A 15,025-nucleotide genomic window follows, 5' to 3' on the forward strand; every position below is an offset into this window, starting at 1 on the left:
ACTCTGTGTGTTTCTTTGGGGAGTTTGGGGACCAGTATACCACAGGAATAGGCAGGGCATGGGCTGAGGGCCTGGAGGCTTTTATTTCTCCCCTTGTCCAAGGGTGGTGGGTCGGCCCCACTACACGGCCACCTGGCTGGACCCCTGGCTTCTGGCCAGATCTGCCTCCCTCTGCTCCCGCCGCTTCTTCCGCTGGAGCAGCCGCCGCTCGCGCTCAAACTCCTTCATTCGCTTCACGTAGCTATGGGAGAGCATGAGAAAGGGCGTTACAGCTCCCTGGCCTGAGGTGGCCCCCCCTTAGCCCTGGGAAGCCAACAACGGGGCTGGAACTCCACCCCAGAGCACTCTGGGAGGCCTCGGAGACCTGTGCCTCTGGTTTAAGTCTGGGGTCTGCCCCCTCCCTGCCTCTCTGGTGGACCCCAGTGAGCCCTGGGCCTCCTGCCTGGAACCCTGGCGTGGCTGATCCTCCAGGTGGCCTCAGGATGCCTGCCCCACCCACCTGACCCTTCCCCTGCCTCCACCCAGCAGACCCCCTGAGAGCCTTTTTCAACTAAGGCTCGAAACTCAGGTCAGTTCACTGTCCTTTGCCTCAAGATCCTTGGGCTGAGGGCAGGTGGGGGTGGGGAGTGAGGGACAGGGGTGGGTCTGGGCTCACTCGAGGTGCTCGCAGTAGTCCCAGTCGTGCCGCTCGTGTTTGCAGGCCAGGAAGTTGGGGAAGCTGTCGCGCTTGCACTTGAGCAGCCGGATGAGGTAGTGAGCGCAGTAGTCTCGCTGCTGGAGCACCAGCTGTGCATCACTCATCTGCTGCTGCGTGGCCACCATCTCTGTGGGGAGGGGGTGGGAGGGACTCAGCCAGGGTGGGCTTTCGGGCCCCTAACTTCTGGAGGTTCCCATGATGCCCTGAGTCCAGGGAGACCCAGCCACCCACATGCAACCAGGAGTCGCAGCTCAGACCCGTCCCCCACAGGTCAGCTGTGTGGCAGCAGGTGACTGGCGTCCTCTGATGGAGGCAGATGGAGTGTTCTTTTCTCATTTGTTCAAAGGCAACCTGGACACCGAGGCCCAGGCAAGGGGAGTCCCTGTCTCCCCAAGCACCAAGCACCTCAGCATCCACGTGGATCCTCATCTCCCCAGATAGTCCCACCCGGCAGAACCCACTTTCTCCCAGCGCCCCCCTCTGCCGGGCATAACCCAGTGTGGGGGCTGGGTGACCTGGATCCCAGCTGTGCCCTCACCAGAGTGTGGCCTCTCGGAAATTCAGTTTCTTCCCCTCAGGAGTGGACTAATGTCCCCACTCCTAAGTCAACCGAGTGAGCGTGAAGGAACGAATGTAGGTGCTCAGTGCCCCCTTCAGTGAGGCTGAACTAGCCACTGGGCTGCGCCCCATCCACCTGGCAAATCTGACCTGGGACCAAGTCAACCTTCAGGGGGCTGATGGGGGCCCTTAGAAGTAAGTCTGGGCGCACACTCCATGCCGGCAATCTCCCAGCTCCCTGCAATCTTCCCCACTGGCGTCTCTTCCCTCTGCTTCTGAACCCCGTGCCTCTGCCTCCTTCAGGCCCTGGTCCTCATCTCCTGCCCCTGCACAGAACCCCTGGCTTCCACGCTCCGCACAGCCCTGCCCACACAAGGCTCTCACAAGGGCAACTGAGACCCCAGGACACTGCCCTTCCTTAGCTGCTTTCTTGAACATTCTCTTCCCCTGGCTCTCCCCTCCCCAGACTTCCTCCCATCTCTGTGGCTTTGGCTTCCTGAGGTTCTTGCTGAGAGCCTCTGCTCCTTTTAATCCATGGCTTCCATCACCACCCGATAGACCCTTAAGCCCCAACTCGGTACCCCCTCCCTCACCTTGTCTGAGCGCCAGGCCCATAATCCACCTGTAGCCCCCTGCTGGTTTCCATGGCAATGTGACTGCAACTTGCACCTGGCATAACCAGTCAGCAGTTAGGATTTATGGAGTCACTGTTAGGGATCCTGCTCTTGGAGGGAGACATAGTACAAACAGGTGGAGCCAATGCCACAGAATGTCCAGAATGCTAAGCATTGGGAAATAAAGCAAGGGAAATAAAGAGGCAGTGTTGGAGGTGGGTCACAATTTTAGTGAAGGGATCCTTTAGAACAGTGGTTCTCAACCTTCTGGCCCTTTAAATACAGTTCCTCATGTTGTGACCCAACCATAAAATTATTTTCGTTGCTACTTCATAACTGTAATGTTGCTACTGTTATGAATCGTAATGTAAATATCTCATATGCAAGATGGTCTTAGACGACCCCTGTGAAAGGGTCGTTCGACCGCCAAAGGGGTCGCGACCCACAGGTTGAGAACCGCTGCTTTAGAAAGTGGCATCTGAAGGTGAGGGAATGAGACATGAAGACCCCTGGGGGAAGGGCATTCCCAGGAGGGGAACAACAGGTGCAAAGGCCTTAAGGTGAGGGGTCAGCCTCGGGATGCCCCAGGGATTTGGATTGACAATGTGGTCTGAGTGTGGGCTTGCCAGAGTGCGAGATGCTTGTTAACGCTGTGGAGAGATGCCAATCAGGCAGCGGGTCCACGAGCCTGGGGTTCAGGGTCAAGGCCCAGCTGCAAGTAACAACTTGGGAGCACGGGGACACAGAAGGCATTTGAGGCTAGGGAACTAGCAGAGAACCCCAGGGAGTGAGTGGGGACCCCGGGGCTCCCCAACATTTATGATACGGGGAGTGGGGTTGGGTCAGTGAGGAAGCCCACATTGAGGTGGGCAGGAGTGGGGGGATCCTGGCAGCCGGGTGAGGAAGGGCTTCCATGAAGAAGCAGCGATCGACTATGCCTGGCACTGCTGCAGTGGGGTTAGTTGGAACGGGGAATTGAGAGTGGGTATAGCAATAGTGTGCGCGACAAACTTGATCAGAGCTCCTGCAGTGAAGCGGAGAGAGCTGGAGGGGGAGGGGGTCCAGGAGGGGATTGAAAACAGTCAGAGTAACTATTGTATTTGCACGTTGATGGAAAAAACAATGTTGCAACAGAAAGGGAGAATGATAGGGGTGCCCTTGGATAGGTGAGAGGATGGGATGGAGGTCACAAGGGGTTTTCTGGAGCAGGGTCAGATCATCTGAAGTAACAGCAGAGGAGTGCCAGGGAGCCATGAGAGCTCTTTTGACAAGTTTCTATTTTCTTTTAAAAATATGTTTTTGTTGATTTATTTTAGAGAGAGGAAGGGAGAGATAGAAACACCAATGAGAGAGAATCATTGATCAGTGCCTCCTGCACAACCCCAACTGGAGATGGTGCCTGCAAGCCAGGCATGAGCTCCAACCAGGAATCAAACCGTGACCTCCTGGTTCACAGGTGGACATTCAACCACTGAGCCACACTGCCGGACTCCACTGATTTTTAGAGAGTGGAAGGGAGGGGGAGAGACACAGAGAGAAAAACATCGATGTGAGAGGCACACTGATTGGTTGCCTCCTGCACGTGCCCGACCAGGACCAGGATCGAACCTGCAACATGACTGGAATCGAACCCGAGACCCTTCAGTGTGTGGGCCAACGCTCTAACCACTGAGCCAAATAGGGAAACATCTTCTATTTTCTTAATAAGAGAATTCAACGTGACTAGCTGAAAGGAGGTACTGGAGTCAGAGAGAAGGCATGGGACACTCATCTAGGAGGGAGGGGGCGTGGGAAGGGGCAGGGAATGTATCAGGAAAGCCAGCAGCACGAAGGATCAACCAGGGGGTTGGTGGGGCGAACAGTTGTAGAGGCCGAGTGTGCTTCTCCCATGATGTTCAGCTGAATAGGGACAGGAGCCAAGGGGAGCTGGGCTTACCCAGGATTGTGGTTTAGCCAAGCAGGAGGCTGTGGGTGTTTGCAAAACAGCAAAGCAGGTGTAAGAAGGCAGGTGGACCCATGGACAGCAAGTTCATGCAGGGCTGACCAACTACCAGGAATCGGGCCACTGGAGGAGTCCACCTCCCAACGTTCTCTCAAATCCAGACCTCTCTGCACACCCCCACTTGGAGGTCTCCCCTTCTCCAAGTCCTCCTCCACCCGGCAGCCAGCACAGCCTTTTGCCAAAGCAAATCTGATCGTGTCTCCTCTGCTTCCAAACGCTGGCTCTCCCCTCTCCCGGGTCTCCCTGTGGTCAGCTCCCACTCCTTACCCTGAGGTCTGGCTTCCAGCTATTGCCTCCTGGAAGCCCGCCTCCAGACTTCTCCAAGGTGTAGCCCCCCCAGATCTGCCTGGTGCCGCTGTCTCACCCCCAGGGCTGCGAGTTTCCTTTAATCAGTGCCTGCTGTATCCATGGTGCCCAACTTGGGACCCCGGCCCAGGACTGGCGTTTGATGTGCTTGTGATATTACCACATTAAAAAGCAACGTGCAGCCCTGGCCGGCGCGGTTCAGTTGGTTGAGCGTCGTCCCAAGCACCTAGGGGCCGCCGGGCTGGATTCCCGGTCGGGGCACAAGCCCAGGTTGCGGGCTTCTTCCCCGGTGTGTGCAGGAGGCAGCCCATCGATGTTTCTCTCTCTCTAAAATCAATAAAAACATATTTTAAAAAAGGCAACGTGCACGACAGAATGCATGGCGTGAGTCCCCGTGTGTCTCCTTGCGCATACCTAGGAACAGAAGTGACATCGGGACAATGAACACGGCCCTTCGCAACGAGCCCTCCCCTGGGTCCGCGCGGACTCCAGGACAAAGCCCAGCTCCCAGCGCCTGGTTAGCCCCTGTCGCCACCTTCCCCCGGGTTTTTCCTCGAGCCGTGCCGCTGCCCTGAATGCCTCCACACTCAGGCAGGGTGACGCCTGCCCTCCGCACTGCCCCCGGCCAGGTCAGTGCTGGGCCCAGCCCTGCGGACCCCGGCGTTAAGGCGTCCGCACCCCACGCTCGTTGGCCGCGCCTGCGCATTGGATCTCACCGCGCTCCTTGCGCCCGGGGAAGCCGTAGTCGGGCGGAAAGGTGGGCATCCGCAGCGGGTCTGGCTCCACTGAGGAATCGCCCAGGTAGCGCCTGGCCAGGTGCGCTCCCATGGCTGCAGCCGCCACAGATTCCTGTGGCGGTCAGGTCACCTCGTTCCTATCCGGAAGCACTGCCCCTCGCTAGTCTCAGCTTCCGGGTTGCGCTGGCTGTCACGGGGATCATAGAGACGAATGAGTCCGGAGGACTTCCGGTATTTCTGGCGCCACCTGGCGGCCATTCGGAGACATTACAGGCGCGGCGCGCCTCTTCTCGGGATCTTGTAACTGCCAATGAATGCGAGTGTGTGTAGTTTCTTTTTGCCTCTGGATAGAAATCCACTTGGGTTGGGAACTGAAGGGGGGACGATGTGGGTCCGGGGCCTTCCCTTATCCTCACTGGGCACCCCTGATCTCCCCAGGCTACAGCACAAATGAAAATTTTTTTTTCATATTATAATCATATTTTTTTAAAACATGGTTTTTCACAAAAGCATTGGAATTTGTTTTAAAAAGCCTTGCACAGTATCAATGATATATTTAATGAATATCAAAAGTTTAAATAAAATTATTCAAAAAAATATTTTAGTGAATTTAATTTAAATATGCAAATAAAGTTATCTAAAATGTAAAAGGCTAAGCAACCATTCCACCATCTGACCGCCAGTACCTATGATGCACACTGACCACCAGGGGGCAGATGCTCAATGCAGGAGCTGCCGAGCTGGGGTGACTTGGCTGCAGCGGTTCTCAGGTGACGCATCCCAGAACCAGAGAGGAGGGAGCCCGATTCCTCACGGGGCCACGTGATTCCACCTTCGGTTGTGGGTTATATTGTTGCTGGGGCACTGTTGGCCAAGCATCTGGCTTACTGCCGAGCTGCAGTGACGGCAGACACCCTTCGAGCCACCCAAGGTGCGGCCGGCCAGGGAGGGACAGAGGGAGGCTGGCTCCAGGGCGTGTCCGGGCAGTCTTGCCCAGTCCCACCCTGCCGGCCACCTTCTAATTAATTTCCTTTCAATATGCACAAACCTGTGCACTGGGCCATTAGTCTATACCCGTGGTCGGCAAACTGTGGCTTGCAAGCCACATGTGACTCTTTGGCCCCTTGAGTGTGGCTCTTCCTAAGCCTTAGGAGTACCCTAATTAAGTTAATAACAATGTACCTACTTATATAGTTTAAGTTTAAAAAATTTGGCTCTCAAAAGAAATTTCAATAGTTGTATTGTTGATATTTGGCTCTGTTGACTAATGAGTTTGCCCACCACTGGTCTATACTAATAAAAGCCTAGGTGGCCCTAGCGTGACATCATCACAAGATGGCCACCACAAGATGGCCACGTGCAGGCCGGCAGGGGAGGGCAGTTGTGGGAGATCAGGCCAGCAAGGGAGAGGTTAGGGGGCAATCAGGCTGGCAGGCAGAAGCAGTTGGGGGCAATCAGGCAGGCAGGAGAGCGGTTAGGAGCCAGCAGTCCCGGATTGTGAACGGGATGTCCAACTGCTGGATGTCTGTTTAAGTCAGACATCCCCTGAGGGGTCCCAGATTGGAGAGGGTGCAGGCCAGGTTGAGGGACACCCTCCACCCCATGCACAAATTTTGTGCACCGGGCCTCTAGTTTATAAATAAAACTATTGAGAGCCAAAATGTTAAATAAATCCTATTGAATGCTTTTGTGAAAATGAAACAAGTTGCAGTTCTAATATCCCTCTAGTGGCCACTGTAAAGAAGTGGTATTACAACCCAACAATGTGGCTCAGTGAGCATCTACCTATGAACCAGGAGGTCACAGTTTGATTCCCAGTCAAGGACACATGCCCTGGTTGTGGGCTTGATGCCCAGTTCGGGGGGGCATGCAGGAGGCAACAGATCAATGATTCTCTCTCATCACTGATGTTCTATCTCTGTCCCTCTCCCTCTCTGAAATCAATAAAAGCATATATATATATATATATATATATATATATATATATATGAATTGGTATTACATTTCACACCTATTACATTAGGGCTTACATATATGTAAATTTAAGAGTACATTAATACTGCTAAATACTCCTTGGTCTCAATGTGCAACTGCAACAAATGTGCTAATTTGTTACTCTCTCTGGAATCCTTCATTGGAACACACAGAGCAGCCATTCATTGGGAGCTTGGCAGTGTTGGGAAATGATACTTGGTTATGTAAGAATAGATTTCATTAGACAAGGGGTTGTGGGTTGAAGTGTGTCCCCTCACCACAAAATATAGGTTGAAGTGAAGCCCAGCTGGTGTGGCTCAGTGGTTGAGCATTGACCTATGCACCAGGAGGCCACCAGTTTGATTCCCGGTCAGGGCACATGCTTGTGTTGCAGGCTCCATCCCCAGCAGGGGCTGGCAAGAGGCAGCCAATCAATGTTGATGTGCCCTTGACGGGAATTGAACATGGGACCTGTCAGTCCTCAGGCTGACACTCTATCCACTGAGCCCAACAGGCTGGGGCAAGGGGTTTGTGATTTTAAAAAGTCCAGCAGAGGCATGCTCCCTCTGAAGGCTCGAAGGGAGAGTCTGCTCCTGGCCCCTCCTGCCTCTGGTGGCTTATCAACAACAGAAAGTCATTTCTCAGAGTTCTGGGGGCTGCAAGTCCAAGATCAGGGTGCTGGCGTGGTCAGGTTGCAGACGGCCAACTTCTGGCCGTGTTCTCGCATGGGGGAAGGGATGAGTGAGCTCTCCGGAGTCCCTTTTATAAGAGCATGAATCCCAGTCATGAGGGCTCTACCCTCATGACCCAGTCTCCTTCCAGAGGCCTCACATCCTAATACCATCACAGTGGGGGTTAGGATTTCAATATATGAGTTTTTTTGGGGGGAGGGCCACACACATTCAGTCCATAACACACACTCAGACCACACTTGTGATTTCCCTGCTCTCTTTCTCCCAAACCTGCTCCTCTCTCTGTCCTCTAGTTTTGGGCAAATGGCTGCTCATTTTTCCAGGGGCTCAGGGCCCAAACCTTGGGATCACACTTGATTCTTTCCCTTCTCTCACTTCAGGGAGCCAAATCATTGGCCCATTCTTCTGCCTTCACCACTGAAATCTGTCAAGGCACCATCACCTCTCCCCAGTATGACTGCAGAGCCATCTCCTTGTCCTCATCTTCCGGAATCGCATTCTCAGGGTGCACCTGTCAAAAGGGAATCAGAGAAAAGGTGGGGGTGGGGAGGGTGGGTGGGAAGGGATCAATCAAAGAACTTATATGCATACTAGAGGCTCAGTGCACGAATTTGTGCATGGGTGGGGTCTAGCCAGCCCTGCCTCAATCAAGGGCATATCAGGGCTGGGCCTGTAGGGAGGAGGAGATGGCGAGAGGTTAGCTGTGGGGAGGGGCCCCAACCCCGATTGGGCTTGGGGGCCAATTGGGGGCGGGGCTGGCCAGGGGGAGGGACTGTGGGAAGTGGGCCAGCCACCCCACCCACGAATGGGGTGGGGGTGCCGACCAGGGGCCAGGGGCCTGGGGGTGGGGCCATGGGTGGTTGGCCAGCCAGCCCTGCCCCTATTGGGGTGGGGGGTTGATCAGGGGTGGGGCTGGCCAGGGGGAGGGGCTGTGGGCCAATCAGGGTGGTGGGGCACATAGCGGGTGGGGATGGCCAGGGGGAGGGGCTGCGGGATGTTGGCCAGCTGGCCCGGCTCTCTATTGCAGTGGGAGGTACGATCAGGGGCGGGGCTGGCTTTGGGGAGGGGCTTCAGGCCTATTGTGGTGGGCCTGCTGATCAGGGGCGGGTGGCCTCGGGGAGAGCCACAGGAGGTTGGCCTGCTGGTCCCACCCCCTGATCAGGCCAGTTTTCTGGCCACAGTGGGCATCATAGTGACCTCCCATTGATTGTTATGGACGCTGGCTTTAAATATATCTACTAGAGGCCTGGTGCACAAAAATTTGTGCACTCGGGGGTTGGGGTCCCTCAGCCTGGCCTGTGCCCTCTGGCAGTCTGCAACCCCTCTGGGGATGACTACCTGCTGGCTTAGGCCTGCTCCCCGGGGGATTGGGCCTAAGCTGGCAGTCAGACATCCCTCTGGCAGCCCGGCAGCCCTCGGGGATGTCCACTTGCCAGCGGGGAGCAGGTCTAAGCTGCAGTCGGACATCCTTAGCACTGCTGAGGAGGCAGGAGAGGTTCCCACCACCACCGCTGTACTGGCAGCCATCAGCCTGGCTTGTGGCTGAGCAGAGCTCCCCCATGTGAGAGCGCACTGACCACCAGAGGGCAGCTCCTGCATTGAGCATCTGCCCCCTGGTGGTCAGTGTGTGTCATAGTGACCAGTCATTCCCAATCTTTCTGCTGTTAGGGTCAGTTTGCATAATACCCTTTTACTATATAGGATAGAGGCCTGGGGCATAAGTGGGGGCCGGCTGGTTTGCCCTGAAGGGTGTCCTGGACCAGGGTGGGGGTCTGCTTGGGTGCCTGGCCAGCCTGGGTGAGGGGCTGATGGCTGTTTGCAGCTGGTCACACCTCCTTCAGGATGGGGGTCCCCACTGGGGTGCCTGGCTAGCCTGGATGAGGGCCTAGGGCCATTTTCAGCCTGGCCACACCCCCTTTAGGGTGGGGGTCCCCACTGGGGTGCCTGGCCAGTCTGGGTGAAGGGCTGAGGGTCGTTTTCAGGCTGGCCAGCGACTGAAACTCCTAGCCTCTCCTTTTTTTCTTTTATTTTGGGATTTATTGACCTTCTGTAATTGAAACTTTGTTGCTGTCACTGTAGCTTAGAGCTGGCTCCTACTCGCTCCAGTTCTGAGGCCACAGCCTGCTGAAAGCAGGTATCTGGGGTTTGTTTAGCTTCTATAATTGAAACTTTGTTGCTTTCAGAGCTCAGAGCTGGGCCGCGGCAGGTGGGGAACCTTGGCTTCCTCCATCACTGAAGCAAGCAAGCCTCCTGCTCACTTCTGCTGCGTGGCTGCCGGCCGCCATCTTGGTTGGGTTAATTTGCATATCACACTGATTAGCCAATGGGAGGCATAGCAAAGGTACAGTCAATTACGATGTTTGTCTATTATTAGATAGGATATCTCCAATAGTGTGGTGAAGGCCTGGGGCGGGTGTGGGTGGAGGCAGGCAAGAAGGGGTCAATGGGGGGTGGGGACATATTTAATATTTTCAGCAATAAAGACTTAAAAATAAAAGAGAAATCAGATCATGCCATTCCTCTGCTCAAACCCTCCTTTGGCCCCCCCATTTCATGTGGAGGAAAAGCCGAACCCAGCCCCGAAGTGTCTGACTCGGAAGGTCTGGGGTGTAGGGCCCCAGGTTCTGCATTTATAACAGGTTCCCAGGTGATGGTGTTGTTGGTCTGGGGAGCACCCTTGGGAGGACTGCCGAGCTAGACTTTCATGTGTGGAAATGGGGGAGTGGCCACTCTATACTAAGTGGAAAAGGAAGTTTTGGAGAATAGACCAGTGGTGATGGAGACTTCCTTTCCCCAGGCCACAGCCTCCATTTGTGCTCGTCCTGACTCCGGAGCAGACTCACACTGTGGTCTTTGTGAAGGGCACTCCTGGGCTGTGCAGTGCACAACCTGCACAGCTGTACCTGGCAGCCTGCCCGCCCTCCCCGGGTGTCTCTCCTCCCCCTTCCTTTTTCTGTGCTTCAGCTGCTCACCCAGAGGTCAGAGCTGGGAGGAGACTCAGGGAGGCAATTTCAGGTCCTGGACCGCTCACCCTGGATGACCACGGGAAGTCCTCTTTCAGGGTTATTCAGTTTACTCATCGGTGATACCTCGTGCCATGTAGCCTGAGATCCATTTGACTTATTTATCTTGTTTACCGTCTTTTCTCTTCTCAAACGTTAGTTTGGTGGAGCAGGGAATATTGTCTGTCTAGTTCATTGCCATATTCCCCGCACGTAGAATGGAGCTGGCCCATCATAGGTGCTTAGTCAATCTTGTCAAGTCCACAAATGAATAAATGAAAGGGATGATTAGGAGGAGTCAGTTAGATGGTTGGGTGCATGAAAAGCGCTCACTGCCTGGCACCCAGTTGGTGCCCAATACATGCTCTCTCACCAGGCGGCCAACCAGAGGCACTCCCTCCTGGGTCCAGTCATGTCACTGGAGGCTGAAGGGGTCCAAGCCAGGGATGACTCTGGGTGGGGGGCGGGATGGGGCCCATTCTGTCCTGAGGTCCTTGGACTGAGATGCTTCAGTCTGTCTTGTCCATGCTCAGAGTTGGGGACCTGGGGGAGATGATGTTAGGGTGAGGGTGGTGTTAGGCAGCCTGTGCAAGGGTGAGGAGGGAGGGGCTGGGCCTTAGTTACCTGTGCCCACAACCTTCCTGTTTTTTCTCTACCAACCAGCTGACAAGGAGCCCTTCCTGTGTCCCCCGCCCGTGTCCTCCCCCGCCCCAGGTGCCCTGGTTCACTGCCCACAGCTTCTCTGCACCTCCTTCCCCCCTCCCTCGCTCTCCTGGCCTGCCCCAGGCGGGGCTGCTCTGGCATTTTGTGAGCAGAACAGCCTCAGAGGCCCCAAGTGGACCGGGGGTGGAGAAGGAAACTTTGGGCAGCGTCTGTGCCTCGGCATGGTCTGCTGGCTGGGAGATCGGAACCTTTGGGTAATTCAGTTCCGGGGGAGGAGGAAAAACAAGGTCAGTGAGGCCTGGCCAGAAAACCCCGGGGGAGGGAGGGGGAGGAGGGAGGGAGGCCGCCTCCCTGGCCGTGGGGCAAACAGGACGCTAGCCTCTAAGCTGGCCCAGAAGCTGTGCCTTCGTGGAGGGTGGCTGGCTGGTGCTGAGGACGCGTGAGCCTGGAGAGGCCTGGCAGCGCAGTGGCCTTAGTCAGCGCTTTGGTGGGAAGAATGCCACTCATCAATTCAACAAACATTCGTTGGGCACTGACTGCGTGCCAGGCCGTGGAGTTGAGCTTCTAATCGCAGGGAAGACAGGCAGTGGCAAGAGAAAGAAGTGAGATATATGCATGTCAGGTGGTGATAACTTTTAGGGAGAAACATAATGGTGGAACGTACGAGAAGGGGTGGCTTGGGAATTTACATTTTAGAAAGGGTCATTTTATTTTTATTTTATTTATGTTTTTAGAAAGGGTCATTTTAGAAAGTCTCACAGAGAAGGGGACATTGGATTCAAGACTTCCTGTATCTCAAACACACCAGGAGCTTGTTGTCCTCAGGGCCTTTGCACAGCCTGAAATGCTCTTCCTCCAGATATCAAGGCCTTCCCCCACCCTCTTTGGTCTATTTCAATTGTCAGGCCTTTTCCTAATCACCTTCTTCTTCCTTTAAAATTAGGTATAATTGACATATAACATTACATTAGTTTCAGGTGTACAACATAATGATTCAATATTTGTATATCTTACAAAATGATCACCCCAATAAGTCTAGGTCACAACTGTCACCACACATAGTTACAATTTTTTTCTTGTGATGAGAACTTTTAAGATCTACTTACTCTCTGGCCCGGCCAGCATGGCTCAGTGGTTGAGCGTCAACTTATGAACCAGGAATTTCTGGTTCCATTCCCAGTCAGGGCACATGCCCGGGTTGCAGGATCGATCCCCAGTGTGGGGCATGCAGGAGGCAGCCAATCAATGATTTGCTCTCATCATTGATGTTTCTATCTCTCTCTCCCTCTCCCTTCCTCTCTGAAATAAAAAAATATATATATATTAAAAAAACCCTCACAAAAACAAACTACTGATGTTTAAAAAAAAGAAAGAGGATCTATTCTCTGAAAACAGTATTTATTATTTCTGGGTATGGATTAGGTATCCATTCTGGAATGCACATAGAAGTGTGTTTAAGGACACATGTGGCCCAGCCAGTGTGGCTCAGTGGTTGAGCTTTGACGTATAAACTAGGAGGACTATGGTTCAATTGAACTATGGTTCAATTCCTGGTCAGGGCACATGCCCAGGTTGCTGGCTTGATCCCCAGTGGGAGGCATGCAGGAGGCAGGTGATCAATGATTCTCTCTCATCATTGATGTTTCTACCTCTCTCCCTCTCCCTTCCTCTCTGAAATCAATAAAAATATATCCTATCTAATAAAGAGGGAATATGCTAATTGACCCTCATGCTGTCGCAAAAATGATGGCGGCACCCACAGCCAAAAAGGAAGGAATATGCTAATTGACTGCCTCACTCTCAAAAATGGTGGCATCCACACCCAATAAGGAGGGAATATGCTAATTTACTGCCACGCCCTCAAAGATGGCAGCGCCCACAGCCACAAGATGGCGGTGCCCAGTCCCCTCAGTCCCCCAGCCGCCCAGGGCTGCCCAAGGCTCAGGTAACCAGGGCCGGTTGAGGCTTGAGCTGCCAGCAGTGGCAGCAGCAGAGGTGTGATGGGGCATTGCCTTCCCCTGATCGCCAGGTTGCCTTCTGCCCCTGAGGGCTCCCAGACTGTGAGAGGGGGCAGGCCGGGCTGAGGGACGCCCCTCCCCCCCACTCCAGTGCGTGAATTTTCATGCACCGGGTCTCTAGCATTAAAAAAGGACACACGTGAAAGTCATGTTTTTATGAGTGTTCTTTGTTCATGGAGTTCTGAACAGTGGTCAGAGATATAGACAATTCTGTGATGCATGTAGAAAAGTGTCTAGCAGCACATGAGAAAAAGGTATTTCTAGCTCTGGTCTGGTAGCTCAGTTGGAGAAGAGCATCGTTCTGATACACCAAAGTTGTGGGTTTGATCCCTGGTCAGGGCACATAGAAAAATCAACCAATAAATGCATAATTAAATGGAACAGCAAATCGATGTCTATCTCTTTCTCTCTCAAATCAATCAATAAAAATATATTTCTAAGAGTATTATCTAAAAAAAAAGCTAAAATAATTTATTCTCCTAGCATCTTTCAAATATATATCTGATCATCTTCTTAAACAGAAGCATTTAATGTCCCAACTTTCCCTCTTTGCATGTTTTACCTGCACCCCACATGGTCTGATAGGGTACACTTTCACTTTCATTCAGTTAAAAATACTTGTAATTTTTGACTTCCTCTTTGATGCGTGGATGTGACTTGATTTCTGAATATTTGCAGATTTTCCTGATATCAGTCTGTGACTTATAGTTTAATTTGGTTCTGGTCTGAGAACATGCTGTGTATGATTTCCATTTTGTGATCTTCCTTTTTATTGCAAGGGATTTTTTTTTTCCCACCAGTGAATCCCTAGTACCTAGCACAGGGCCTAACACATAGTAGGTGGTCAATGCATATCTGTTGAATGGATGAACGAATGACTAAAACCCTCATCCCTTTGGATGTATCAGGAGATAGTTGCTCAGAGATGTTGTTTTCCCCTGAGGTCACACAGCAAGAATGGGGCAGAGCCGGGGTCAGCCTGGGCCCAGGGTCTTATGTTATACCCAGTGGATGGGACTGGATTCCACTGCCAGTTCCTCAGTGCCTACTGTGAGCCGGGTCCTGAGGGATGGCCTAGCCTAGGCCATGTGGCCATCACTCCCACACAGCGAATCCATCCACTGCACTTACCCTGCTCTAGCGCCACTCACCTCTATGCCCTTGATAGGCAGAGATGCTATTGATCCTCTTGACTGGTGTGCTCCACTCTTATCTCTGTCCACTCTCTCGTCCCTGACCCTCCACATCTACACATATGCTCCCCGTGTGTGCTCCACGGGTGTTTGCTGGGTGAACAGCTCTTTCTTCCTTTCTTCTCAGAATTCCCCAACGGCAGAATGAGACCGTCCCCATCATTCATTGGAACAGGGGACAGCCTGGCCCCAGGTTAGCTTTCTCTGGAAAGGGAGGCTAGTGTGCAGCCCCTACCTGCTCAGCTAGGCCTGGGGCCACCCACCTGTGTTGGGAACACTTTTCCACTCATCTAGACTGCTGATTGCCAATATTGAGGTTGTGAGTTGAGATATAAATTCTGTTTTGAGAAGCCACTCTCGTTCCGAATCTGTTACAGCACCTCAGCCTGCTACTCTAATCTGAACGTGGGCTGCATGGGATTTCCTTGTTGTTGAAGCCAACCTGAGTTGTGTTTCCTTTTATTGGCAGTGGAAAGCCCCTACAAAGGGGAATTGGGGTATTGTCCTTTGGGGTACGTAACAGTTTCCTATGGTTATTATACTAAATTGCCACGAAGTTAGTGACTCAA

At 53.2% G+C, this 15,025-nt stretch overlaps 1 protein-coding gene across 1 annotated transcript; it reads right to left on the reverse strand.

The window, feature by feature from the left end:
* Positions 1 to 59: 59 nt before the first annotated feature.
* On the reverse strand, positions 60 to 5,083 carry NDUFB7 (NADH:ubiquinone oxidoreductase subunit B7). Its single transcript, XM_081093198.1, has 3 exons — positions 4,894 to 5,083; positions 656 to 824; positions 60 to 241 (listed from the first exon to the last, which is right to left on the reverse strand). The coding sequence occupies exons 1-3, from the start codon at positions 5,003 to 5,005 to the stop codon at positions 121 to 123; spliced, it is 402 nt and encodes a 133-aa protein (XP_080949324.1). The 5' UTR covers positions 5,006 to 5,083; the 3' UTR covers positions 60 to 120.
* Between the last annotated feature and the right edge of the window lie 9,942 nt (positions 5,084 to 15,025).

The sequence above is a fragment of the Myotis nattereri genome (genome assembly GCF_964212035.1).
Source record: "Myotis nattereri genome assembly, chromosome: 5".
Lineage (NCBI taxonomy): Eukaryota > Metazoa > Chordata > Mammalia > Chiroptera > Vespertilionidae > Myotis > Myotis nattereri.